General features: G+C 42.0%; 1 protein-coding gene across 1 annotated transcript; it reads left to right on the forward strand.

Moving 5' to 3' along the window:
- On the forward strand, positions 1-25,433 carry PODN (podocan). Its single transcript, XM_051625224.1, has 13 exons — positions 1-114; positions 1,246-1,352; positions 2,394-2,458; positions 5,196-5,428; positions 6,836-6,929; positions 8,502-8,566; positions 12,516-12,625; positions 14,832-14,988; positions 16,988-17,103; positions 19,051-19,708; positions 21,624-21,772; positions 23,625-23,825; positions 24,753-25,433. The coding sequence occupies exons 1-12, from the start codon at positions 1-3 to the stop codon at positions 23,791-23,793; spliced, it is 2,037 nt and encodes a 678-aa protein (XP_051481184.1). The 3' UTR covers positions 23,794-23,825; positions 24,753-25,433.
- The last annotated feature ends 476 nt before the right edge of the window (positions 25,434-25,909 follow it).

Here is a 25,909-nt window from a genome sequence, read left to right on the forward strand (position 1 = left end):
ATGTGTCCCTACCCTGAGCTCTTCAGGAGTATCTTGGAAAAACAAAAGCTCAAGTTAGCAAAGTCTGTCCTTGACCACCACTGGGACTTTATTCTGCTGGAGCTGGTGCAGAAGGTTGGGTCTTGCACTGTGCCCTGTGTGCCAGGCCCATTGCAAAAGCACTCTGGCATGCTGTCACGTGTTTTAAACTGAATCTTCAGCTTCAGTTTTTAAACCTGAAAATGTTTGTTCATTTAGGCTGCAGCCACCACTGCCACCTATCAGCAGGGAACAGGAAAAAGTGCCAAGACTTGAGTTGGACTGGAAAGGTTTCCTGCAGCTAATTCTATCTGGGCTGTGAGTCTTGCAGTGGAAGTTCTTTCCTCTGAAAGCACCAGAAAGCTGTAGTGTTTGGAAACAGTGGTTGCCTGAGTCCATATACTATGCTTGGGGAATAGCCTTTGGTTTAATTGGTGGGTCACGCAACCTTTACATAGGTTTGACTCCACCTCTGGTTTTTCTGGGGTTTCCAATGATGGAAATTCAGCAGTGGGCCTGAAGGTAGGAATTGCAAGTTTTGGTTATGTTGGTATGTAGAGAAAGTAAAAGCTTGGAAAAAAAACAGCATTTATAGGTAATCTGTGGCACAGTGAGAGGGTGTGTTACCTTTGCACTTGGGATATCTGGTTACTAGTACTGGTTCTGTCCTGCTGGGTAATCCTGGCTGGTTAAGACACTCGTGTGCCTCCACTTCCCCACTGAGGAGGCGTAAAGCCCCTCTTTTCACAGAATCTTTTTATAATCCACTACCTCTAGATGCTACACAATGGCTATATACTATACTTGCACAACAAAAACGGATAGAAATGCACTTTTGGGGAAGGGTGAGTCCTGCTCTCTTCCTCTCCCTTGTGGGCTGCTCTGGCATTAACAGTGAGCCAGGTGATCACCCTACTCTTGGCAGGCTGGGCTAAGATGGGGGTGGTCCTCCAACATAAGCACGGTTTTTCTCTCCTGCCTGAGAACACTTTGAATGTTGTTGTATGGGCTCAGGGTACTCTAATATAGAAAGGGTAGCAGGCAAATGTATCCTGCATCTGAATCCCTGAGAAAAAGCAGCCAGCTTTGTTTTGGTTTTATTTTTGTTTTAGTAAAAAGAAGCTTCCTACACTAACTGTTGAAACTTACACGTGGCACAGAGGGGGATCAGTTCCAGTTGATATGAGTCTGGAAGAAGAGAGGGAGGAAATAACTTAATTGCTGTAGACTTTAGTTCAGCTGGAGTCGAGAGGAAAAAATCAGTGTCCCCTTTTTGGAATTCAGCAAGAAGGTCGTGTTCTTGGTGAGGACAGATCCTCAGCAGATTTTTGGAGGTACTGAATGGGGCTCTGCGGGGCATTCACGAAGCAGGTGGCTTTATATTTAAAATAGTAACTCTGCTGTCAGTGACAAAATGCTGTGTTGCTTTCTTAGAAGTTTTTGCTGTGGTTGGAATGTACTGTGTTATAAACAGCATGTTCCTCTCTTGGTTTGTTTTTTTACCAAGAGAAAAGACAAGGAATGTGAGGTTCCTGTGCTAAACGTGACCAGGGCTGGACTGTGTGTATGTGGTGGTGGTGGGGGGGGTTGTTTTGATGTTTAGTGCTGTATTATGTGGCTTAGAAGTTATAAAAGAGATGGGGTAGATGAGCTGTTATATCAAATCTGGAGACTTTGCCTCTGAGGCATTTGTAGTTCCAGCCTGTCTATTGCTGGTCCCTGAAGATCAGTTGATGGGTTAAAAACCAGGGGGTTAAAGGGGAGGGAGATGAAATTCAGGAAAAAAACTGCTGATCCGTCTGTTCCTGGCTAATTTGAACCAGACCCCCAGGGAATGGGAGGACATTCCCACTTGGAATTCAGATTTTGTGTTGGATGTGGCTAATATTAAAGATCTAGTAACAGACTGCAGCTCTGGTATCCTGCAATGAGAGACCGAAGCACACGCTGTCTCTGCTTCTCTTCTGTCAGTTCCAGCATGCTGGATTTTGGCATCTCTCATGGATCTTGCAAACCCTATTGACAAAAAGCAATGGGAGATTGTTTCTTCCCCAAGTCTTTATATTCAGGCTATAGCTGTTGCCTCTTTCCTGCTCACATTTTCCCATATAGTGACTTTGGAAAATTCCTCTCTGATTTTGTTGGGAAGTTCAGAAAGCTCTCGTTGGTAGAGGGTTGCCTGTTACTCTAATTCTGCTGCTCACATCTGGAAAGGATCTGGCTTGGAAAGGGGAAACTCACTCTGAGTTCAGCGCCTGTAAGTGACATGGCATGAGCTGAGAGAGCCTGTGGGGGCAAGAAAAATGTTCTTCTCCATTCATCTGATCACTGACAGCAAAGGTGAGTTTTTCAGCACTTTATTTTTTTTTTTTAAGCTGGATTATCAGACAACATCCAGCAGCCTGCCTTTCAGCTGTAACTTTTAGGAAGGATATTCAATGTAAGTAACAAGCTCAGTTAACCTCTTGATATTGAAGGATAGTATGTTTTTCTATCTGTGTGTGTGTCCTGTGAGGATGTGTGTGGAGAGTAATAGATATAGAGATGAGAGATGATGAACATGATTCTGTTGTTCACTGAGGTAGCTGCAGTAGCTGAGAAATGCACAGTAACTCCTGAACTTCAGCTTACTTCTTGAGATAGTGCCTTTTGTAGCCTCTGATGCTGTGTGGCAGCAAAGTGCAGAAACCAGGGTGGGTTCTGTTGGGACTCAGGAGGATGCAACCAGAGAAAGTCCTGAGCTGGTTTCAGTGTAACTTCAGTCTTTGGGTGGAAGGACCTGATTCAAAGCCCACTGACAGCAAGGAAAGAGGACCCCTTCTAGTGGATTTTGAGCTACTTCTTTAGTAGACTTTCTTAATAAGGTTTTGGATCAGGCCCATGAGAATAAGCTTAAATGCAATGAATTACTTCAGACTTCCTTTGAACTAAAAATCAAAATCGTGCCTGATTTTGCTGCCTGTGCTCCAGATGCAAGCAGATGTTTCTGTATCCAGAGTGTTTCCTTGTGGTACCAGAGCAGCATTCACTTCAAAGGCATAGAAGCAGAAGCATGCATATTGATGACAACGGGGTGAGATCACCTCAGAAATTTTAGTGAGCAGTAGATAAAATACTTCATGTTAAATTTTAAAATCTATATATGTGGAAAAGTCAGCATGTTGCAAATCTACAGAACCCAATACCATCCATGAGGTAACTCTGCTATGAGAATAATGTTAGTACTGTCACAGCAGGGCTGGTTGTGAGGTGCATGTTGTTTTTTTTTAGTTTCTTTTTTAAGTATGTATAAGAATGAGCTGATATATAAGGGAAAATACTGTTAGATCTGATGATAGTGGTACTTTCTGAGATTATTTTCTGAGATTATTTTCTGGAAGATTTCTGAAATATTTTCTGAGATTAGGTCACCAAATACTGAGGATTCTACTAATCCAGTGTTGGCATACTCACATGGCCAAGTTTGATCTCACTATTAATATCTAGCTGCCATATAAGGAACACCATCAGATCGCTGGAATGTTTTTATAAAGGAGGTAATATTCAGCTTTTACAGATATGGAAGCAGTAGAATCATGGAGCAGGGAGAAGAGGGATCAAGAAAATAATGCTAAATGCTTAAAATCACCCAGCATGTTTGTAGCAAAGACCAGGACCAAAGCAAAACCATCCATATCTTGGGATGGTCTGTCCTGTAGTCCCAGCTTCTCCCACTTCCCCAGGTGTCAGTCAGTGTTTAAAGAAATTATGTGAGGTTTGCATGACTCTGACTGAGAGCAGGACTTGTACAGTGCCTCCCAAGCACCCAAACTGTGAGAGCTCCTGATAATTTCAGCTGGTGAAGAGCAGCAAAGCCCTGTGGATGTAAATGGAGATGCACCAGTCTGACAGCTGCCAGTCTGGCTCTGGGAGGGTCTTGTTTCCAGTGCCAAGAGGGAACCTGGGCTGGCAGAGGTGAACTGAGCACTTATTTCATATGAAGGTCATGAATCCATTGTGCTTTTTCACCTTAAAAGATCAGCTAGGTAAGAATTTCTCATCACTGGCAAATACTTGCGAGAAGAGGATATATCCTTGCTGAAAGGATAAAAGACAAGCCATTACCAGCTCTTACTGCAGATCATTATGTATGAAATCTGAGAAGGGCAACAAATGAGATCGAGGGGCCTGGATTAGGACCAGCTGGCTGGTCCAAGCAGATATTCAACTGCTGTTTGAATTATTTTAACCTGCTGCCAGAAAGATAAAAGCTGAACATCAGCCATGTCTCTGAGGTTCAGATCAGCACTGTCCAAAATCAATAGGAAGCCCATTATTGTTTTCAGTAGCTGTGAGGTTTTGTTATTGTTTTATGCTCGTGAAGCAGCTCCTCAGAGACATCCTGACAGTTTGTGTCACTCTTTTTCCAGCACACTTTGTTTACATTAGCAAAAAGAGTTTCTTCCCTGTGCAAAATTGTGAGGAACAGCATGACCAACAGTTACATAGGAGCAACATTGCATAACCTCCTCTATAAACCTCTGGGATCTGGTGTTTCTCAACATGAAGAAAGCAATAAATAACTCAAGGAGTCGGGTGGTGGGGAGGGTGTTGGAAAACAAGGTTGGGAACCTGCAGCCCACAGCAGGGTCAAGCAGGAGTTGTGTGAGCCGATGTGATCAGCCCCATGGCCTCACATCCAACCATGGCCTGCAGTCAGGCAGAGCTTTTCCTGCTTGTGCTGCACAACAGTTGGGCAAGTTGAGCCCCACCAAGAAAATATCACTTCAGATGATGGCTTTGGGCTTTTTGCCTTTTTTTTTTTTTTTTCTTTTTTTCCTTCCAAACATCAGACTTTTCCTCGCAGGAAATCATGCCAGCTATTTTTCTGGGCCGGTTTGCTCTTTTCAGTAACCCGCGGCGCCTTGTGTTTATCAGGAGTAAGACACTGTGTCAGTGTTGAGTAACCTGCGCCTAAGCTGTACGCGGAGGGGGAGCTGGGAGGTGGGGGGGGGATGCTGCCCGCCGCGGGGGCAGCGCGGGTCGGACTTACCCCGCTCCCCACGGCCTTGGGAGCACATGGAGGCACCCAGGGAAGGCGGGAAGGCAGGAAGGAGGGCAGCGGGGCTGGGAGGTGCGGGGGGCTGAGGCGGGCGGGCCCGACCCCACTCCCGTTGCCTGACCCGCTCCGGTTGCAGGGGCGATGCGGGGCGGCCCGCGGGCGCTGCCGGCGCTGCTGGCGCTGCTGGCGCTGGGCTGCGGGGCCCGCGGAGACTCCCCCGAGGGGCTCGGCCCGCGGCGGGCGGCCCCGGGCCCCGCCTGCCCCCGCGACTGCGGCTGCAGCCAGGAGGGCGTCGTGGACTGCGGCGGCATCGACCTGAAGGAGTTCCCGCTCCTGCTGCCCGAGCTGACCAACCACCTCTCCCTGCAGGTAAGGGGGCTGAGCAGGAGGGAGTGGCTGTTTCTGGTGAAGGCCTTTCGCTTTGAGGTGCCTTGGAAGAGCACGGGCTAAGTGACTTCTTCATGAATGAGACATTTTTCTAGCAGCACTGCGTGTTCGCTGGAGTGTCGTGAGCGTGGTGCACTGCTCAGACATGGCCCCAGCCCGACTGGGCTCAGGGGAGCAGGTGTCGGTCACGCTGTGCAGCACTGCCCGTGGCACCCCGACAGCTGGGGCCAAGCTTGCTGGGCTGCTGGGTCAGCAGACTCTTGGGTGGTTGTAGCTAGGAAGCTAATGTCATGCCCGTAGAGGTGCCTGCAGAGATGTCATGTCTTCTCAGGACAAGGGCACCTAAGAATGTGAGATTCAAACTTCAGGTGGAAGCAACAGTCCAACAGTCTTGTCAGCAGCTTTCCATGCGCTGCTGTTAGTCAAGTGATCCCTACAACCAGCAGCTGGGCAGGCATCCCTTCCCTGCCCGTGCTCTGACACCTGAGGTCATGGGCAGGGCTGGAGCGTGGTAGCCCCATTGCCATTCCTCCTCCGAGTGGTTGCAGTGGTTCCAGACATAATGCTTCTTTGGCCATTAACCAACTGTGTTTTGTTTATGGCTCCCATTTGCCAGCTTGGTTCAAAGGATGAATGGTAGATTTTTCATCAGAGCTTGCTATCGAAGTGCAGCATAGTTATGAAAACCTGTCATGGAAGCTGGCACCTTCCTCAGCAGATCTGTCCCAGCCACGTGCTAGCCGTGACTTCTGCATCTACTGCCAAAAGCAAAGAAGCTTTTTTGAGCAGCAGCTGCCACTTTCTTTGTATTAGCTTGGCTTCCAGCACAGTGGGTCCTTGTCTGGTCCCCTAGATGCTAAAACACTGGAATCACTCATTAATGGTCTAAATGTTAGTCAGCATGTTAATGAGGATCGAATGGCAGTCACCTCTGAGAGTAAAACCAGAGAAACTCAGCCCAGTTTGACTCTCCCTGCCCATGACAAGCTGGTTTTAAAACAACACATAAATAAGAGAAGTAATAAACTTGGAAATCCACAGTGCTAACCTTGTAGTAAATGCTTTGCAGCAGCTACGAGGTTTGACTGTGGCAGATGGATTAAAGGCCTTGCCAGGCATAATCCCACTCCTTGTGTGCTACCAGTGCTACCAGCTGTGTGTTTCTGGGGATGAGCACATGCTACAAAACTGGGGTCAAGCTTTCCAATGCTGCTGGGTTTGGATGTGTTGATTTTGGTAACTGAGTCTGGCACATTATGGAGAGAAATCTGTTGACAACAATTTGACGTGGTGGGTTGATTTTCAAATTTTATTGCAGTTCACAGTCTGGGTTTATTGGGATCCTTCTTGGATTACTTTGCTGATGATTAATATTCTCCATTTTCTTAGAATAACCAAATAGAAGAAATCTTTCCAGAAGAGCTTGCTCGTCTTTACAGATTGGAAACTCTCAATTTGCAAAACAACAGGCTAACTTCAAAAGGTAAGCCAGCAGAGCTGTGAAATGGCCAGAGCCTGTGTCTTGACAGCACCAGGTCGTGCAGTGAGGCAGGTGACAGCTGGTAAGGAAAGCCACAGAGCGATGGACTGCCTTGGTTGGAGTGGATAGCTCTGAGTCTCACTCCTTGGCCATCACACAGATGATGGCAGCACTTTGTCATCTGAAACATAATACTCAGGGTGTAAGAATGCAGCCTTGCTGAACTGGTGCGGGAGACCTGGCAGCAGCACTGTGTTCTGTGGCTTGAGATCTCATCCAGGAAACTCCCTCTGCTCCCACAGGCACATCAATGCAATGCACACGACAACCAGAAATGTCTAGATGCTGAATTATTTCCTTCTGACTGACCTTGTTTCTTAATCCACTTGTTAGTTCAGTCTAGTCATTTGATGCATCTTAGTCCAGCTCAGTCCTTGTCGAGTTTAATACAAATATGAGTAATACGTATTACAAATTAGATAACTTCTGCCACTCTAGGCAGGTTTTGCTTGTAAGTCATATGCTTATTAGAGAAACCTGACAAGGAGTTAGTAAGGAAAGCAAAAGAAGCAGGAATTGAAGTAAATAGTAAGAGAGGAGGATATGCAGCACACAGAACGTAGATATTGTTAATTTGTGTGTTACCCACTTGCTCTAAAAGCTGTTGCTATCCTTATTCCAGTGGTGGAGGACAGCTTTTACTGAGAATGTGAGCATATTATGCATGGGACCCAAAACATACCTCTCTTACATAGCACAGGGAAGGCTGGCCTGAATTGATTAAGATTTGAACATTTATTACCTTTGGGGCTTGATGTTTTTTCACAAGCTTTCGTGCAGCCTGAGTTTCCGAGATGTTTTGACATGGGAAGTAACCTCAGCTTTGACTTATGGTTATCACATGCCAGGTGAAGATGTTATTTGCAGCCTTTCCATTGTGACAGGAATTGTGCTTGTGTGATCAGCTGGGTGTGGGGTGATTCCACTGAAAATTAATAATTATTGTGAGAAGGTAAGCTTTGAGTTGGATCAGCTCTCTGAACTGGTTACTGCATAGCTATATGGGCTGTTAGGGAAAAGAACAAGGGAAGGGTTATTTTGGCAACATCATGGTCATAGATCTGACCATAGATTGATCTGATCATTAAACAACCTCATGTTATGTCCTTCCAAGAAAAAAATATTTGTAGATTCATGAACAAATGACAAAAGAAAGGTCTCAGCACAGTTGCTGTGAGCATCAATGAGGTGCTCACAGGAATCATGCTGAGAAGTACATCAAGTCTACACAGCTCTGTACCTGACCCTTGCCAATGGAACTCACCATGAGCCTTTCATGCTGAGGATTTTTAATCCTCTTCCATTGCTCTCAACAGTCTGTGTTTTGGGGGTTTTTTTAACTTAAAAAAACACCAAGACAACACTAGGTCTGAGTCAGATTGTTTCAGTGGCAATGAAGAATCTTCAAATCTACATTAAAGATATTAATTTGAGAGAGGAAGCTACTCTCTGGTATTTTCACTCAGAGAGGCAATAAGGTGCCAGTGTCACTGATGGGTTGTTCCTGTTTTTAAGGGTTGCCAGAGGAAGCATTTGAGCATCTGGAGAACCTGAATTACCTGTACCTGGCAAACAATAAGGTAAGAGGCTCACAAGGCTTTCAGAGCTCTTTTCTGATAGTCTTCTGAAAGTTAAACAAGCAAGTCTTCAATTCTTTTAAAATAGATATCCTACATAAGTAAAATTGTGCTAAAGTGATAATCCAATGTAGGTTCATTGAAGGTTTAGAAAATCAATACATTAAACAATCAGAGCATTCATATTTTGAACACTTATGTATTTGTGCAGCTGGTGAAAGGTTTCTCTTGTGTGTGTAGGGAGGTACAGAGGGCCCCTGCTTTTATGAATTACCACTGTCTTTGGTTCAGCTGCATGCAGATTTGGCAGCTTGCCTGTATGCAAAGAAACTGGGGTAAGGATGTGAAAAGCTGCAAATCTCATCACATGAGGTTGGTTGAAAACTTTGTGAACAAATGCATCCTAATGCCTGTGTTTGAGCCATCAAGATCTGTAAAAAGCTGCCCAGTTTTCCCTGCCTCCCATCCTCACTAGGTTTGATGTGGGGGAATATGTGAGCAAGCAACTAGTTTATTCTTTTAGCTGCAATGGTAGGAGCTGAATTGCTCTTTTAATGCAGAAGATGCTAGGTGCTTTCCCATTAATGTCCCAAGTTGGATGTCATAACAGAAGCACATCTTTCCGCCAAGGCTAGGAAATGAAATAACTTCTCACACACTCTTAAATCTGGGTGGTTTCCATAATGGCTTTCTTCTTCCCCTGTGATTGTCCACAAATATTTGCTACAGACAGAACTAGGATGCCACAGAAAATTATGTTAAAACATCAGGCAGAGCTTCTTGTGTCTACAAAACCCCTGCCCTTCCATCCCTCTCTCTATATATATAATATTTATATGCATGTCTGCATATATAATTTATTATCCTCTTAGAATCTGTGACCTTTTGATGTTTTGTTTATATACATGTGGCCACATCGAGGTTTCAGTCAGGCCAAGACATCCAGAGTCACTCCATAGATGAGTGATTGAGAGTAGAACCCATTCCTTAGTACAGTAACATTGTGTTCTTTTCTCCCTTTCAAGCACCATTTCCATATAACAGTCTTGGCAGTTAATAACTCCATAAAAAGGAACAAGCCAGACTGTGACTAATATTCCAGAACTTTGCACTCCAACTTTCCCTGTGTGACAAAACAAAGCGTTTGGTTTTTCTGGCTTTACTGCAAAGAGAAAAGGATCCCAAAAGAAAATGCAAACATCAGCGAATGTCAGAACTAGTTACAGTGAGAAGTTGTGGACCCACAAAAATAACCCATTTCTTTATAAATCACAAGCCAGGACAAACCAGATTGGCTTCAAACTGCATCCACTCTGCAGCAGGGAACACGGCAGATCAAGTAATGGTGGTGTCTGGAGGAGAGCAGGGATTTGCTGGTAGTTTGCTCCTTGTTTTATGGATTATCTTAATGCTGCTTTATCTTCAAGTGTGATCCCATCAGATGTAGCTAAACCATCTTTTGTTAAACTGGTATAGTTGGTTGGAAAAAAAGAAATACCATAGTAGGCTAAAAGCCTCCTGTGGCCTATGAGTAGCAAGTACTTTAAGTATAGAATGCATGCTGTAGTTTCCTTTTGAATTTTTCACCCCACTCTCATGATTTGTATGTATCACGTAGTATCCACAGTGAGCCTTGTTAGTAACTGAAATCTCTTCCACTAAATGCTAGACAAGGTCCTGGGTTGTTGTTTTTATTTACTATAAGCTGATGATTTTGGTCTTAACATTTCTCACTATCTGCAAAGTGATAAAGGGTTCACCTGGACCCAGTACTTCTGCTTACAGCAAAGCTTCTTATAAGTAAGAAAACTTGTTCCAAAACTGGTAATAACTTTGGTGTAATCCTTCTGAGTTCACTGGTTAACTCATCAGTTAATAGTGGAGAAACACTCTCTGCCATACGGAAACAAGGATCCAGCAGTAAAGCTGCAGGAAGACTGCAGCTGGAGAAATGCAGGTTGCTACTTAGCAGGCAATATAACTAGACAAAGCAACTCAGCCAGCTTTATTTTTGCCAACAGTTCCAACAATCCAGCATTAATCCCCAAGCAGTCAACCAACAGAGATCAATTAGCCTCATGACTCAAGTGCTGAAATGCCAAGGCAAAGTCCTCAGCAAGTGAAAACTCTTTTTGGATGAAACTTCTTTCCTCTTTATTGTGGCTTGATGGCTTTCATTTCACATATCTGAGCCATGCCCTCTGCTTTGTATAAAAGTTATGACCTAATAGACCATGTTTCAGGAGAAAAGCTTTAATGTGCCACTGAGTATGAAAGTGATTTAAGTCCATTTCCTGTGTCTGGATTTGAAGTTTTATTTTATGATAGAGACTTATTTATTTCTGAGGCACTGTCAGACCTTCTTAGTCAGAGATGAGTGCCTTTACCCACTTTCCTGAAATCATCTCCCAGGTCAGCAGGTGAAAATGAGAAACAGCAAATCATGTAGTTTCATCTTTTCAAAAATAGGACTTATGAGTTCAGTAAATTGCAAGTTCATGGATATAGTCTATCAATGCACGCTTGACAAACTAGTAGAGAGAGATCTGGGCACCCCTAGCTAAAAACATAGTTTAAGGCTTGGGTTAGGCAGTTACCTAGTAGAGTGTCTGCTTTCTCACATACTTCTCATCTTTTAAGTTTGTTTGTTTGTTTTAACTTTCTTTTCAATAACCAATTGCAGTTTTATTGTAATAAAAATTTGAAAATGTGTTTTCACATCTTGTGGGTCTTGCTGTGCCTAGCTGGCTGTAGGGACTATCTCATCTTTCACACAAAACTGCTGTGAGGAAGAAGCTTTGCTGATCCAAAGAATTTCAAGGCAGATCTCTTCCATTGCCTAGAGTTTCTCATGCGGATCTCAAAACTTTAGATGACAAAGACTTGAGTATCTGCCTAGTAAAGATGTTCTCACCAGAGCCTTTCAGAATGTGCATTAAATATTGTGAGAATGGTGTTGTCAGTCCTGTCTAACATCTGTACTCGTGGAGATTGCACCTGCCTGCTGCAGCTCAGTAGTCTTCTGCACATGAACTCAAGGATCACATCTGCTTCAGCACCGTGTTAAGAATTTGTTACATAAGGGTTTAATCTTGATGCATAAGTCTTCTGGGTTCATGTTTTCCAGAAAACTGTCCTCCAGCCTGTATTGTGGCCTATAGTCTTGATTTCTAGGTGCATGACTTGGCTGTTAGCAGCCACTCAGTAAACTTAGCTATTGTATTATCTGGATGCTCTGTAAAACTGAGCTTTTTAATCATTAGTTTTCACTGTGCCTAGCAGTATTTTTTCAAACCACTGACATAAACAGCAATAGGCCAAGAGCAAGCAGCTCCTGTCAACTATGAAGTTTAGAGACAGGACCTTTCTGTACTTTGTTTCTGATACATCCCTTGTTTAAAGAACCTACCTACAGTAGGTCTTTGCTTTTAAGTCCCATTTGATATTCCATAATTTGATTCAGAGGCATCCATGTCCTTTGGAAACCTGGATCCCCTGTTGAAAAGATGATCACAAATGGATGCAATATTGGAACAGATATATGAAGTGACACTTCTCCCCTCAGTGTACTTCCATATGGGAGTAAGTAGTAGGCAACTGTGAGGTGGGTTGGGTATTTTTTGGCACAGCAGACTGAGGAATTAGGAACAATAATAAGCAATGTGTTTGCTCTCTGAATAACAATTTCTGATTTTTTCCATCAAAAAGAGACAGGACTCTTCCAACCAAAACAAACATTCCCGTATCTTGGAGCTAAAGTCTGTCTCCTTCCTGGAGAGATTAGTGAGTGAGGACAGTTTGTTTTTGTGCGTGCAATCTGTGTTGAGTTTCATTTATTTTTGCCTGATAAGAGAAAAAAAATATTGCAAGTGTTTTGTTGCTGGTCTATTTAATACTTGGTTAAAACTTTTGTTGCCTTTCATTAGAATTCCTCTGTGTATTTCTTTCACAGCTAACAGTGGCTCCAAAGTTCCTACCTAATACCTTGATCAGTGCAGATTTTGCAGCCAATTATCTCACCAAGATATATGGGCTCACATTTGGACAGAAACCAAACTTGAGGTAAGGGTTTGGGAGGTAAAAAAATAATAGGGTTCTGCCACTGCTTGGAGGCAGTTGGTGAGTGATAAGAAACTATCTGACTACACCATGTTATTGTCTACCTAGGTTTTTTGGAAAGAAGCTGATTGTTTGTTATTCCCAGCATGAAAGATAAAATAATCTCTCAGACAAAGACATTCCAAAGGCTTTTAGCAGCTGCCAGACACTTTTGCATAGATAAAAAATTAAATTGTCTCCATTTTATTTGTGTATCAGTTATGAGTTGAAAGGAACAGCTTTTGTTTCTCAACATGGAGATTTAACTGTTTAGAAATTCCTAGTTTTAGTATAGTCCATTCATTAAAAAAAATAGAATTAGCTTGAGAGTAGAGCACTGGCTGCAGCTGAGTGTAACTCAGCTGTATTAAAGCTAAGCACTTTAGCACCTTCAGAAGTGGTTCATACCTCAGGTCAGGTTTCAAAGTTCTCTGCTAGTTTCAAGTGTGATTTTCTCAGCTGGATCCAGTGCAGCACATTGGCCCATCTCAAATTCAGATGCACATAAACCACCTCCTGTGAGATGTGGTCTTTACCAAAGGCAATTTGAGTGATCTGGATGGACACTGCAGCATCTAAATCCTGCAAACCCCTGCAGTCCAGCTCAAACTCTGTTGGTGGCAATTGACACATCCAAGTTTGGAAGCTGTTAACAGTCTGAGCCAGTTGAGGTCCTGGAGCCCAGGGTTGTGATGAACTGAAGAACTCTCTGCTCTCACTAAATTTGTTGAGATCTGTTCTTTCTAGGCCGTTAGCCTCCTAGGCTCTTAGTAGCTGAAAAGGCTGAGTCACTCACTGATTTCTGGCAATATCTCATGAAAGAGGCTAGATCTATACATGTGACCTTCCTTCATCTGAGTTGCAGATACCATATTAAAATTCTTGCACTCTTCTGAAGTGATTTTTACCATCTACTAGAATGACACTAATTTTAATCAGAGTAGTAACTCATTGGTTTCTGAGATTGCTGATACAAAATCCTAACATGGTTGTTTCAGCTGGTTTATTTGTCCCCAGCAGAGTTCATGGTCTCGGCCTGATTATTTGGAAAGCAAGGTTTTCAGAAAGGCAAATATTTGTGAGTTAAAAGTACAGCTGACCGTGCAGGGTGAACAATACTTTCAGTGTGGCTCTGAGCTCCCTGGAGTGTGTGATCACACAATTGTTTCCATACTGAGTCTTTCCTTCCTTCCAGAAAGATGTTGCCAAGTTCTCTGCAATTGGTAGAAAATCTAAGAACAAGTTTAAAAAGCACACTGTTGCTCTGTTCTTCTGCAGTTTTAACCTGTCTCAACAATTTTAGCTGCTGCATCTTGAGGTAAATACAGGAAAGAAATGGCTAATCAAAGCCAGTAAAATTCTCTAATTTTTGCTGTTAAAAAGAAGTGAAATTAATTTATTTAGTAGTTAAGCCAATGAAAAGCAGGAATAACTTCAGAGGGGTTAATTGTTTTATACAGAATTAAAACCTGTGTAAGAAAGAATTAATTTTTTTTTTTTAATCTGATTGGATAAACTCTTCTGTGAATATTTAACATTAAAAGAAAGAAGGGCAAAGGGAAGACAAACCCCCTATTTTACTTCATCCCAAAGGTTCGTTAAAAACCAGAATTCTTCCAGACTGACAGTACTCTGTCTTTCTGGATTCTAGGAGTAGGAGAGAAACTGTTTCCTGGGGTATTTCCAGCCTTCATGGAAACAGAAAGAATGGAGAGGTGAGAGAGGGCCCTGTCTTAAGAGATCTACAGGTTGATTTTACAAGCCTAAGAAGCCCAGATTTTAATCCAAATAGAAGTTAAAATAGGGGCCATGTCTATTAACCAGATACGAGTTCTAACCCTCTCGAGTGAGGCCACCAGACCCATGCTCTTTGTTTTGAAGAACTGCACAATCCCAGGTTTGCACTTGGCTTCTTGTGCTTTTCAAATTTGTATTCGCATGCAGGTTTGTGTTTTGAACAGACTTAAATTTCAGAGAGTATTTGGACCAACTGTTTGGTTTTACATCTATATACTTGGCTAAATTAAAGGGCACATTCTAAAACCAAATGTAATTATTTCCAAGAAAAGAAAAGATTGAAATACAGATTTCAAAGAGCTTTCTCTTGGTAAACAAAAGATCGCAGATCTCGCTATCTGTTTAACATCATCTTTTTTTCTGCTTCCAACAGATCTGTGTACCTTCACAACAACAAACTTTCAGATGCTGGGTTACCTGATAATATGTTCAATGGCTCTGATAATGTGGAGATACTCATCATGTCCAGCAATTTCCTGAAGTATGTTCCGAAGAACCTCCCTCCAGCACTGTATAAATTACACCTAAAGGTAACAACATCAAGGTGTTGTGTTCCTTTATGATTGTGACCAAGTACTGTGTTTGTATGGGAATCAGGCTACACAGCCAGGCCATTTCAGTGCACTTGGAAACATTCCCAGGCCCGTTGTAAAGTCTTTACTGTATCCTCAGCAGTAGCTGTATCCCACGGCCTTACTTTTTTGTCCATAACTAACTGTGTTTTTGCAAAGCACCAAAAAGCTCACAGGGGACAAAAATGCTTTTCTGTGTTTTCAGGGGAATGGATTGCAAGTGCCTGTGTGGTAGCATTGTTGGTCCTTTTCCTGCATATAATTATGTTAGTGCATATTAGTACAAGAAGGCAGATCATTCTCTGTGGCCATCCAGTGACTGGCTTCCCAGTGAAGTTTGTCACTGTTTTTCCTGACAGCTGCTTACCCACTCTGTGCTGGCTTTGCTCACTAGCTCATTTTACATGGACTACTGTTTCCTAGCATCAGTGAGTTTTGTTTGCTACTGAACTGGCAATTCAGGCAGCACAGAGAAAGTTTGGATCAGTGATTCTTTGCTGCCTCAGCTTCTCCAGCAGTAGTACGATAGCAGAAGTTGTGCTATTAACTAGTCTCCAGCATTTTTAATTCCATGTCATCTGACTTTGATCAAAACACTTCATCATGTCTGTGCTAGAGATCTCAGCCTTGTTAACAATGGGAGAGCTGCACTGGTGGGGAATCCTTGTTCCGCTTGTTCCTAGTGTTGACAGCTCCTTGGATGTGTGTAGACTGGAGTCTGTTATCAGCCCCTGGACTTAGGCAGTTCTGTGTTGCTTCCCAGCTTTCTTTTCCCTTGAAGGTTTCACCACTAATTCCCATTAAAGTCTTCTAGAAAACAGCCTCCTCCAGCTTGAAGAAAAGGCAGACGATCTGATCCTTTAAATTGCTGGAATTTCTCCACAAAGCGTGGTTATCGGTTCCCTGCATTTTACTGTCATTTATAGGTGATCATTATCTCCCAGAGGGGTCTCAGACTTTGAGTACTACACCTTGAACTTGTATCCTTCCCTGCTGTCACCAGCTGTGTTAAGGGCAGAGGAGCTGAAGTGAGAAATGAGCATTTTGTTTTCAAGTGTTCTGCCTGTCAGTAGTGACATTTACTTTGTCATTTTGACCAGAAGAAAAAAACACAACAGGACAATGAGAAATGAGAAACAGCCATTGGTGGATCAAAAGAGTCCAAAAGGTGTATTTAGATGTGACAGATCTTTTCTTTTAATTCACTATTCATTGAGACACTAAGGTAAATCTGTCTGTGGTGGTATCCATGGTATGTTAGTTGGCACATAAATCTCGTCCAGTCTGGTCATCACGTTATTGTGTGTCCGTGGATTGTAGGAAGTTTAACAAATGCAGTGTCAGTGTTTTATGTAGCATTTTATAGTTCCTAGTGTTTTATAAATCCTTTTATAATTCCTACAGTTGCTGTATGGAATTTTTAAGTGGAATGTGTTTTTATTTTTTGTTTATGTCTGCCTGCTAGCCACTGCAAAGTGACACTAAGGCAATAGGAGTAGTTGTTTCAGAACGTACATTGCAGGAACTGTACCTTTTGGAAGGCCATTAATTCTGGAAGGAAGGCTGGCTCCAGTTTCTAATCTAATTCTTCTTTATGGTGAAATCTGTGTTACAAAATCCAGAAATTTTGAGTAAACTCCAGACATAGTTGCCAAAATTACCTTATACATCTACACATGGGTGGAAGGACTGCAGATACAAAATGAACCATCCAGGACGGGGAGAGGGGCTAAGTCTTAACTCCTTAGCCCAAAGATTCCATGGGGAATCAATAAAAATAGGTTGTAATATTGCAGTTTAGTATTTGTATTTATTTATTAAGCAGAATGATAATGTCTCCTGAAATACTTTGTCTAGCCCTTTTGAAGTTTAATTGCCTGGTGTTAGTTGAGCAGAACCTAGATGTTCTATGTTGTTTAATGCCAAATAATGTGCTTTGTGCTTCTGGTGACTCTAGAACAACAAGCTAGAGAAGATTCCCAAAGGAGCCTTCAGTGAACTTACAGGTCTGCGGGAGCTGTATTTACAGAATAACTACTTGACTAATGAAGGAATGGACAATGAAACTTTCTGGTGAGACTGAGATCTGTAGCTTGGCACCTCTGTTTGAGTCTGACTGTCTCTTCTTGTATGGTAGTATATCTATTAAAAAAGGTACACTTTAAAAAGTACATTTATTAAATGCTGCATGATGTTACATGTTTCTCTGCTGAATCTATATAAAAAGATTCTGATTCAGATGCTGCCATTCAAAAGCAAAGGTCTGGTGAGTGGTTTGCATTCACACCACCAAGTACTTTTATACAGAAGGCAAAACACTGAGCATCAGGCTGCATCACTCCCTGATTGCCACAGACTAAATCACACAAGTACTAAATGCCTGCTGGGAAAAAGCCACCTAGAATGATGTTGAAAGCTGGTCTCTGTTCTTCCAGTCAAAAGTGAGGTTACTTGGGGCTTCCTGTTTTCAGGGACAGCTTACTGCAAGTTAAGGCCAGACTAACATCTGTACTAAAGCCACTTCTGTGTTTTGGTAAAGGTGACTTGAACACAGCCACAGATACATGGTTGTGAATTCATCTGGCACACCTGTGCCCCAGTGCAGAGGGATTGCTGGAGTAGGAGGGGCTGCAGTGGTGCTGCTCAATAGCCAGATGGCTGCAAAAGCTTTGCTACAACCTGGTGTAACAGAAATAGCTTTTGGCTGTCTTAAATTTAGCCTGGGACTTAGCACTTCAAAGTGCTGACATTTGTGTCTCTGCTTACACTGTGAGTCCTAGCCCCGTTCTGTCTGAAAATCCAGACCACATCATCTATCCTGCCTGTAACTTAATTCTGCAAATTTTTCTGATCTCCAGACATGGATATGTATCAAAGTGGGATTTCCTTTTCCACATTCCACTTCCAGGAGCCTCCCTTAATAATTGGCCATAACTGTGCTGTGTCTGCCTCCAGGTCATGTTGGATGTATCATTTCTGTTAAGATTTTGATGAGCAAGGTGGCTCAGCTGAGGCATCAGTCACAGTCAGCAGATGGGGGTAGATGTTACTCTGATGAGACTGTCTGTAGAGCACAGCATAGTGGCATTGAGATGTACCCAAACTGGGGAAGTGTTAGAGCTTGCAGCAATGAAGTGCTTTACCCAGAGAGTGTGTTTTCTCATTCAGAGCATGCTTGGATAGCTGTGAATAGCAGTGTAGTAACCCGTAAGTAAGGTCTGTAATGCATTAGTTCTTGCATTTCCTGAGAACTTTATAGCCATCTGCAGTGGGTTATGTGGTGCCATGCAGAATAAAAGTCTCATTTGAACTGAGAAACAGACTTGAAATACAAGGGAATAGAAGGCTTCTCAGTCCTGGCATAGTATACCATTGATCAACATCCAGTTGGTATAAGTGGCTGGTCTGAGGATTTATTTTAGCTTCAACTGAGTTCATGGAATCCAGATTCAGTAGCTTACACAAAGCAGCTCTATCCCTGACTCACTTCCATAATGCTGGAGGGTCAGGAGAAGTTCACTACCTTAGCCTAGGACACTGAATTAGCATTTCTGCTTTTTATAAGAGTGATATTTCGTCATCTAAAATCCAGGCCTGCTTTTCAGTTCTGATACACACTTTCAGAGAGACAGGAAGTACTCGTGCTCAGGCTACTTTTCTGTGAAACCAAGAGCTAAACTCTGTGTTCTGGTGGTGCTCCCATGGCATCTTTCTTGTGGTATTTGTTCACTGAAATTGCTCATACGTGGCTACCTGTGGTGTCAAATGAGAGAACAGCGGACTGCAAAACTGATGTCAGGTCTCAGCCCTGTGGCAGTTTGGATGTCTGAGGACTCTAGCAGGTTCCCTGGCTAGTGTGGCAGGGAGCAATGGCAGCACCTAGTCCTAATCCCTAAGGGCAGTAATGGGAGCTGCTGGGGAGAAAGACTCTAAAGCAAAGATTGTAAAATCGTAGGGGAAGATGGTTATCGTTTCACCTTGCAGATTCTAAATGGTGTGTTTTCTTTCCTGCTACCCAAGGAAATTGTCTAGTCTTGAATATCTGGATTTGTCCAGCAATAACCTCTCACAAATCCCAAGTGGTTTACCTCGTAACATCGTCCTCCTCCACCTGGAGAAGAATGCAATTAAGGTGATTGGCAGAGATGTCTTGACCCAAATTAAGAACCTGGAGTACCTTCTGCTCCACAACAACAAATTAAAAGCCCGAGGTATTCACCCTTTAGCCTTCCAGGGCTTAAAGAAGCTGCATACTGTCCATCTGTACAACAACATGCTGGAAAGGATTCCCAGTGGGCTGCCCCGGCGAGTGAAAACTCTTATGATCCTTCACAACCAGATATCTGAGATTAACAGGAATGACTTTGCTACCACTTACTTCCTTGAGGAGCTGAACCTGAGCTACAATAAGATCAAAAGTCCCCAGATCCATCGGGAGGCCTTCCGGAAACTGAGGCAACTGAAGTCCTTGGATCTGTCTGGGAACAATCTCCACACAATGCCCTTTGGCTTTCCAAAGAACTTGCAGGTTCTGAAGCTGAAGGAGAACGAGATAAGCATCATCCCCAAAGGGACTTTGTCTGGGATGACAAAGTTGCGGGAACTGTACTTGAGCAACAATAAACTGAAAATAAATTCCATTTATTCAAGAGCATGGAGAGAACTTAGCAGTCTCCAGGTAGAAACATCACCTTCTCTGTTTGCTTTAGTTATGCTGATGTCCTCGTCTGTCTGCCTAAGCCAATCTATATAGCACCAATTCCAGGTGCACTTGGTCCTCCTGTTTTGGGCTTGCATTGTGCTACATCCTCTGTTTCTGGAGTACCTATGATGTTCTGTGGTGCCAGAGCTGGGTATCTCCCACTGCTGACCAGGGTGGTGCTCCGCCATGTACTGGGAAATTTAAAGACATCTCTGTTTCTGAACCCTAATGGCATCCTGTATTTTCAGATAAACATTAGTGAATGTTGTCATTAAAACTGAAATTATGCCTCTCAAATCAGCTCTGAAGAGAAACAGCAGGAGGAAGGAATGCATAAACAAAAACACTGTTAATTCTCAAAGCCCCCACATCAGCTTAGAGTCAGACAGGCCAAGCTGTAGGATTTAGCAGCTCAGCTGGCTAAGGCACCTGGATAGCAGCTAGGAGGTCTGGATTCAATCAGCAGTCTTCTCATTTGCTTAATTGTTGGAGAAAGTTAAACACAAACCATAAGGCAGGCAGGAACAATCTTGCTTGTGCTGAGCAAAATGGCCTTTCAGGATTGTTATGTTGGCTGAAGATTTGTCTGCGTTTCCTTTTAGGCAGCAGCCTCCTTCCTGCAGTAAGAGGTGTTACCTGTGTCATCTGGCAAGCATCCATGGTGCATGGGGTTAGGTACAGGCAGTTTGTACATGGGTGCAGTTGGTTTAAGTGCACTGGAGTGGATTTGACATAGAATGATCCCATAAGATCCTGATCTTGCATGTATGTAGCACGTGCTTCAGTCCAGGCTGTTTCCATGGAAATCGCAGGACACCGTCTGCAATTGCAAAGCTAGACATTTATATAATTGTTTGCCAGACTGGGATTATGTGGAGAATAAACCCACTGAAAACAGGACAATTATTTGCAGAAGTGTAGCTCTGAATAATGTGTGACTAATATTTCAGCTTGTTGCAGTGAAAATGCTACAATACAGGATAACAAAACACTTATTTTTATCCTTGTTTGAAATTAATCTGAGAAATTATCATGGCCTTTAGTCATGATGCCTTCATACATTGATCCATTTTAGATACTTCCAGGTTGTTTTCATGTGTAACTCTTTAACAAATGTATCCTTAGCTAGTGAAGTGTTTGCAGGAGTAGCTTCCAAGGAATTCCCATGCATATCTGAAACCCAGACTGCTTTTAATTCTCTTTAAGCAGGTGTGGGCTAAAGCCTATGGAGACAGAGAAATATTTTGGACTCCTAAAAAAACCAGCATGATGTCTCATGTGAAATCATTACGCTAAATGGTAGTGTAGGAGAGCAGAATTGTCATGGCTACACTTGCCTTGATGCAAATTAGAGGTAGATTAAATCAGTTTATGCTACAGTAAATATCACTTCAGTTTTTCCACCATAAGCTCAAACTGAACCTTTCTGCATGGCTGACAACTTACTATTTCCACTGGACACATAGTGTTTGTCAATTTTTCTGACCTCACCAAAGGGAGAGAGGTTCTGAAGCAGACTCACAAAAGTGCCATCTGAAAACAGAGCTTGTTTCCAGGCTTTAAACACAAACAAATTTTTAAACACAACAAATCCCAGATAAGCTCTGCATAAACATCTTGCTTCTGCACTGTTAGCATACTAAGTTTTTTATAAGGGCATATATGTATTTTTTTAATTTGTGTTTTGTTGGGGTTTTATTATAAGCTTATGTGTGTGTATGTGTGTGTGTATATATATATATATATTAACAGTGGCTGAACTTCCAAAGAAGGGGTGTGCATGTGTAGAGCCAGCCTTTGGAAGCTCATTTGTTGTCAAGTCTCTTTTTGGAGTGCTGTTAATACTGAAATGCAATGATTTGTTTGACCCCTTGTTGTGTCTTCCTTGCAGTCACTAGACATGGCTGGCAACCAGCTGACTGCTATCCCATCAGGCCTGCCAGAATCTCTAGAGTATCTGTATCTTCAGAACAACAAGATCACAACAATTTCAGAGGATGCTTTTGAATCTACACCCAAGATAAAGGGCATTTACCTCAGGTAAGGTCAAGTTTCCTCTTCAACACACAAGATGTTTTTCTTCTTCATCCTCTTTACAATTGCTTAGTTTTTAGGTCCTAACTTTCTAAGTGAGTAACTTTGTTTTATGGTAATGTGTGATAAAACTCTGTTCATCTGCTCAGAAAAGACATGGACACACCTAACAAGTGCTTTCTGTTTAGGGAGTTTGTCCTTTCTGTGCCTATTAAAATGCATTAGAGATGTCAGAAATTCTGGGAAGTTCTTGTTTAACATAATTTCATTTTCCATTATTGAGCTATGAGCTAATAGTTTACAGTCCACTTGTAGGACTACAGCTTTGCCTGTGTCTGTAGGCGCTGGATTTTGCAAAAAATGCCCCTCTTGTGAGGCATGTGTGACTAATCTTGAAGTTGTGCACATTCCCCTGATGGCTTTGTCAGAAACAGATGACAAGTTACAACTGTGACAGTTACGAAACTACTTTCAGAAGCTTTTCTGGTTCATTGTTTTTTTTCCTATTCTATGAGTTGGTTGAGGACTTTGTTTTTACAGGTGACTGGTACTAACCTTTTTTACATACAGTGTAAACTCACAGTAATGTAACTGATTTAAGGAGAGATTTATACCACAAGAAAGCAAGCAAGAATCTGGCCCAGTAATATGTTCAGTTTTTTCTGTTGGAACATGATTGAGAAGATTGCTTAGGAGTAATTTGTGAACCCCTACAGATTATTTGATTAAGCTAATCCAAAGGATGTGTTCAAAAAGCCTAGACTGCCTGCTGCACAAGACTAAATATGGCTTTATTTTGTCTGTATGCAACTAAACTGTTCTGGAGTTCTGCATAGTTCTGAATCATATCTTTTTGGATGAATTATTCCATACCAAGCAAATAAAATTACAAAGTCTGGTGTAAACTAGAGCAGTCTGTCTATTCAGCTGCTCACATTTATGAGATTTTAGTGAATGCTTGGATACAAACCAGAAGCTACATACCACATTCTATATTTCTATATAAAGAGAAAAAAGGAATTTGCAAAATTGTTTTGCTAACATATTTATAAGGCAACTCCACCCAATCTGTGTTGTTTTTCTGAATAGGAGGCTATTAATCACTGCAATGTTGTGAAACAGTAATATACATCTGGAATATTAGACAGAATACAATTCTAAGTCTGTTCAAGAGTATCAGACCAAGCAGTATATGTGAGAGAACTGCAGATTAGTTTATTTATATTATTTGAAACCCAAATAACAGGTGAGCAGCTATTGCATATTGCTTTGTTTCTAAAGCAACACTTTGTACCAGTATTTTGAGTTTTGTGGGAGAAGAATGAAACTGTCAAGGATTGGCACAGATTGCATGAAAAAGCAGGTTACACTTTGAAATCTGGGCTATGGAGCAGATGCCTTTAGTCTCTGAGAAGGGGAAAGCAGAATTCCAAGAGAAAGCATTTGTGGGGGAGGAATTCCAATATTATGATCTTTTTCCTTGCAGAATACAATTACAGAAGGGGGAAGAGGGGCTGGGGTGGAGAAGAGTAGGAGCTTGGTCAGTGACCTTGAGCTCAGAGCGAGATACAGAATGTTTCCCAATATTTTCCTGCAAGGTCCCTAGTGATGACACAAAGTGCTGCCAGCAAACATTGTCCACTGCATGTGCCTGCTTAGTAATCAGTACCTGCTTTCCCTTTCTTTTTTCACCCAGAGGAGTCAGTATTCCTAGAATGTTGTTGAGGGTCAGTGTAAAGTTAGTGCCTTGTATCAGTGTAAGGCAGAGTAACTGCAGAATGTTTTCCTCCAGTCTCATTTCTGCGTTGGATATCAAAATGGGTTCATTTTAACAGGAAGGCCTTTTTGTTTCATTAAGGTTTAATAAGATTGCAGTTGGAGCACTGAAGGAAAGTACCTTCCAAAACCTAAAGCACTTGCAGGTGCTGGATATTGAAGGGAACCTTGAATTCAGCAGCAATTCGAAGAATAAGGATGACTCAGAAGAGGAAGTGGAAGATGAAGAGGAGGAAGAAGAACTGACATAAATGTGAACTTGCACAGGCACATCATGTGGGAGGTAACAACTGTAGTTTAGCTAAATCAAGGACTCTTTTCTCAGACTACTCTTGTGTAAATAATTCCCATTTACAGGGGTGATTGAAACATAAGTGGTTGTACGAGCCATAGACTCAAAAACTTTGAATAAAACATGACTGGGAATTCCAGATTCAAAAAGGATTGAAAATACATTGTTTTGTACAATGAAACAGTCAGTGTTGTATCAGGGGTTTATCAGGGACAGTGGACAGTTCACAGTGGCTTCTGACAGTTCACAGTGGCTTCTGACAGGTAGACATGAAGGTCACTATTGACCAGTTCAGATAGCAAAAAAGGAAAAGGTGTTTCATGGTATTTTTAGGGAACTACTTCAAAAGGAGAAAAAAAAAGAAACTGTGAAGCTTAGTGATGCAGAAGATCATGTGAGCTGAAAATGGATTACAAAAAAATGAGACCACAGAAGAAAAGGTGAATAATGTTTGAAGAACGTGCATTTTTCCATAAGAAAAATAGGGATATGTTTAATACATCTTTTAAGCATTTTATGTTGAAAGATGATGTGGTTCAAGACACTGCTCTCTACTTTTGGAGATCTGAACTCAAAGACTTGGAAAAAAATGTTTAGTTTTGTCCCTTATAAACATTTTGTCATGGAGAATGACAGAAAGAATTACATGGAATAGTGATAATGTGCTGAAAAGATGATGGGTCTTGGAAAGGGCTGAAGCTACTTGAAAAGTCAAACATTAGACCTCCTGGTTGGGCTCTATGAAAGCTTTGTGAGGGAAGAAATAATTTGTATCTACAGACTTAGAGGACATGTAACTTCAATGCATCTCTTGTTTAGTTTGAGGCATCTGTGATATTTCAGTAGGTACTAAGTTTAGCATATTCCAAATTCTGTATTCCATCATGTAATTGATTTTGTTTTTCTGATGTTTTGCAGGAAAGCGTATGGAAAATTACATATATGTCTATGTGTATATATCCATATAGATATACAGAGAGCACTTAGCAAAACGTGCAATGAATTATGCAGAAGCTGTGGTGGCACCGGGCCAGGCTCATGGAAGACAGTGTGTTACAGTGCCTTATTCAGGGAGAGACCCTGAATGCCTTTCCAAAGCTTCCAAATCATCTTATACAAGACCCAGGATCATAAGGGATTGCTCTGGAACTCACAAAAGCTGGCTTTTGTTTCTTCTGTTTCTCTTCCTTCGCTGTTTCCATCTGTAATAACAATATGGGACTGTTTTGAACACATGTCTTCGAATGCTGTTTTTGTCACTGCATTTTAAGTGAATCATGTATATGCTGCTTTTCTTTCCCTCCACCCCAAAGAAGCTGTTGTTGTTCAGGCAAGATGGATATTTGCAGTAGTTTCATGTGTGGAGCAGTATGTGAGGCATTTTGGTGGTCAAGCAGCAGTAATAATTCTGGATGCAACTATTCCTCTGTTATAACAATGTGTATATTTGGATGAGAAAAACAAAGTAAGGCTGGATCCCATAATATTTTATCTATACTGCCAAAGCTTGCAGTATATGCCTGTTTTAGAAAGATTTTAAGATAAAACAATTGCTCTTGTTGAATATATATATAAAATTGTGTATGTCTGGCTTCCAGAGCTTTGGTAAAGTTTCTGTCTTTCTTTGGGGTGTTGTTTGCCCATGTGGCAGTTGTGTGGATGTTTCTGAAGGTATGTCCAGAAGATTGAGAAACCTTATGGAGTTTTAACATACGTGGTAGAATTGTTCACGTTCCTTATTAAGAGTCAGAAGTGAGACTAATGAAGCAAAAGAAGGTTGGTGAGTTTGGGCTGTCTTAGGAGAAAACTGTTAAGCAGCAAGAGAAATGTCTTTGTTTAGTTCAAGCCTGGAGACACACTGAATGCTGTCATACTTTCTTAAAGCAGCACCTATTTCATGGTGCTGAGTATTCTCACCTCCTGTTGGAAACTAGGAAAAAAAGGAAATCAAGGAAAAGAAGAGCTACAGAGGTACCTGGATGGCAAGCTGCCTATTTGATTATAATGTCCTTCATTTAAGGTAGCTAATCTGCTTGAGAAAATGGTCTTTTTGAGGATTTCTGATTGAACACGTG

The sequence above is a fragment of the Apus apus genome, chromosome 7 (assembly GCF_020740795.1).
Source record: "Apus apus isolate bApuApu2 chromosome 7, bApuApu2.pri.cur, whole genome shotgun sequence".
NCBI classification, from domain to species: Eukaryota; Metazoa; Chordata; class Aves; order Apodiformes; family Apodidae; genus Apus; species Apus apus.

What these genes read in the sequence shown, in the direction of transcription:
- PODN (XM_051625224.1), top strand. Translation starts at nt 1, where the DNA reads ATGTGTCCCTACCCTGAGCTCTTCAGGAGTATCTTGGAAAAACAAAAG. An exon ending in CCAACCACCTCTCCCTGCAG is followed by an intron (nt 5,429 to 6,835) that starts GTAAGGGGGCTG and finishes CCATTTTCTTAG; the next exon opens with AATAACCAAATAGAAGAAAT. An exon ending in ATAAAGGGCATTTACCTCAG is followed by an intron (nt 21,773 to 23,624) that starts GTAAGGTCAAGT and finishes TGTTTCATTAAG; the next exon opens with GTTTAATAAGATTGCAGTTG.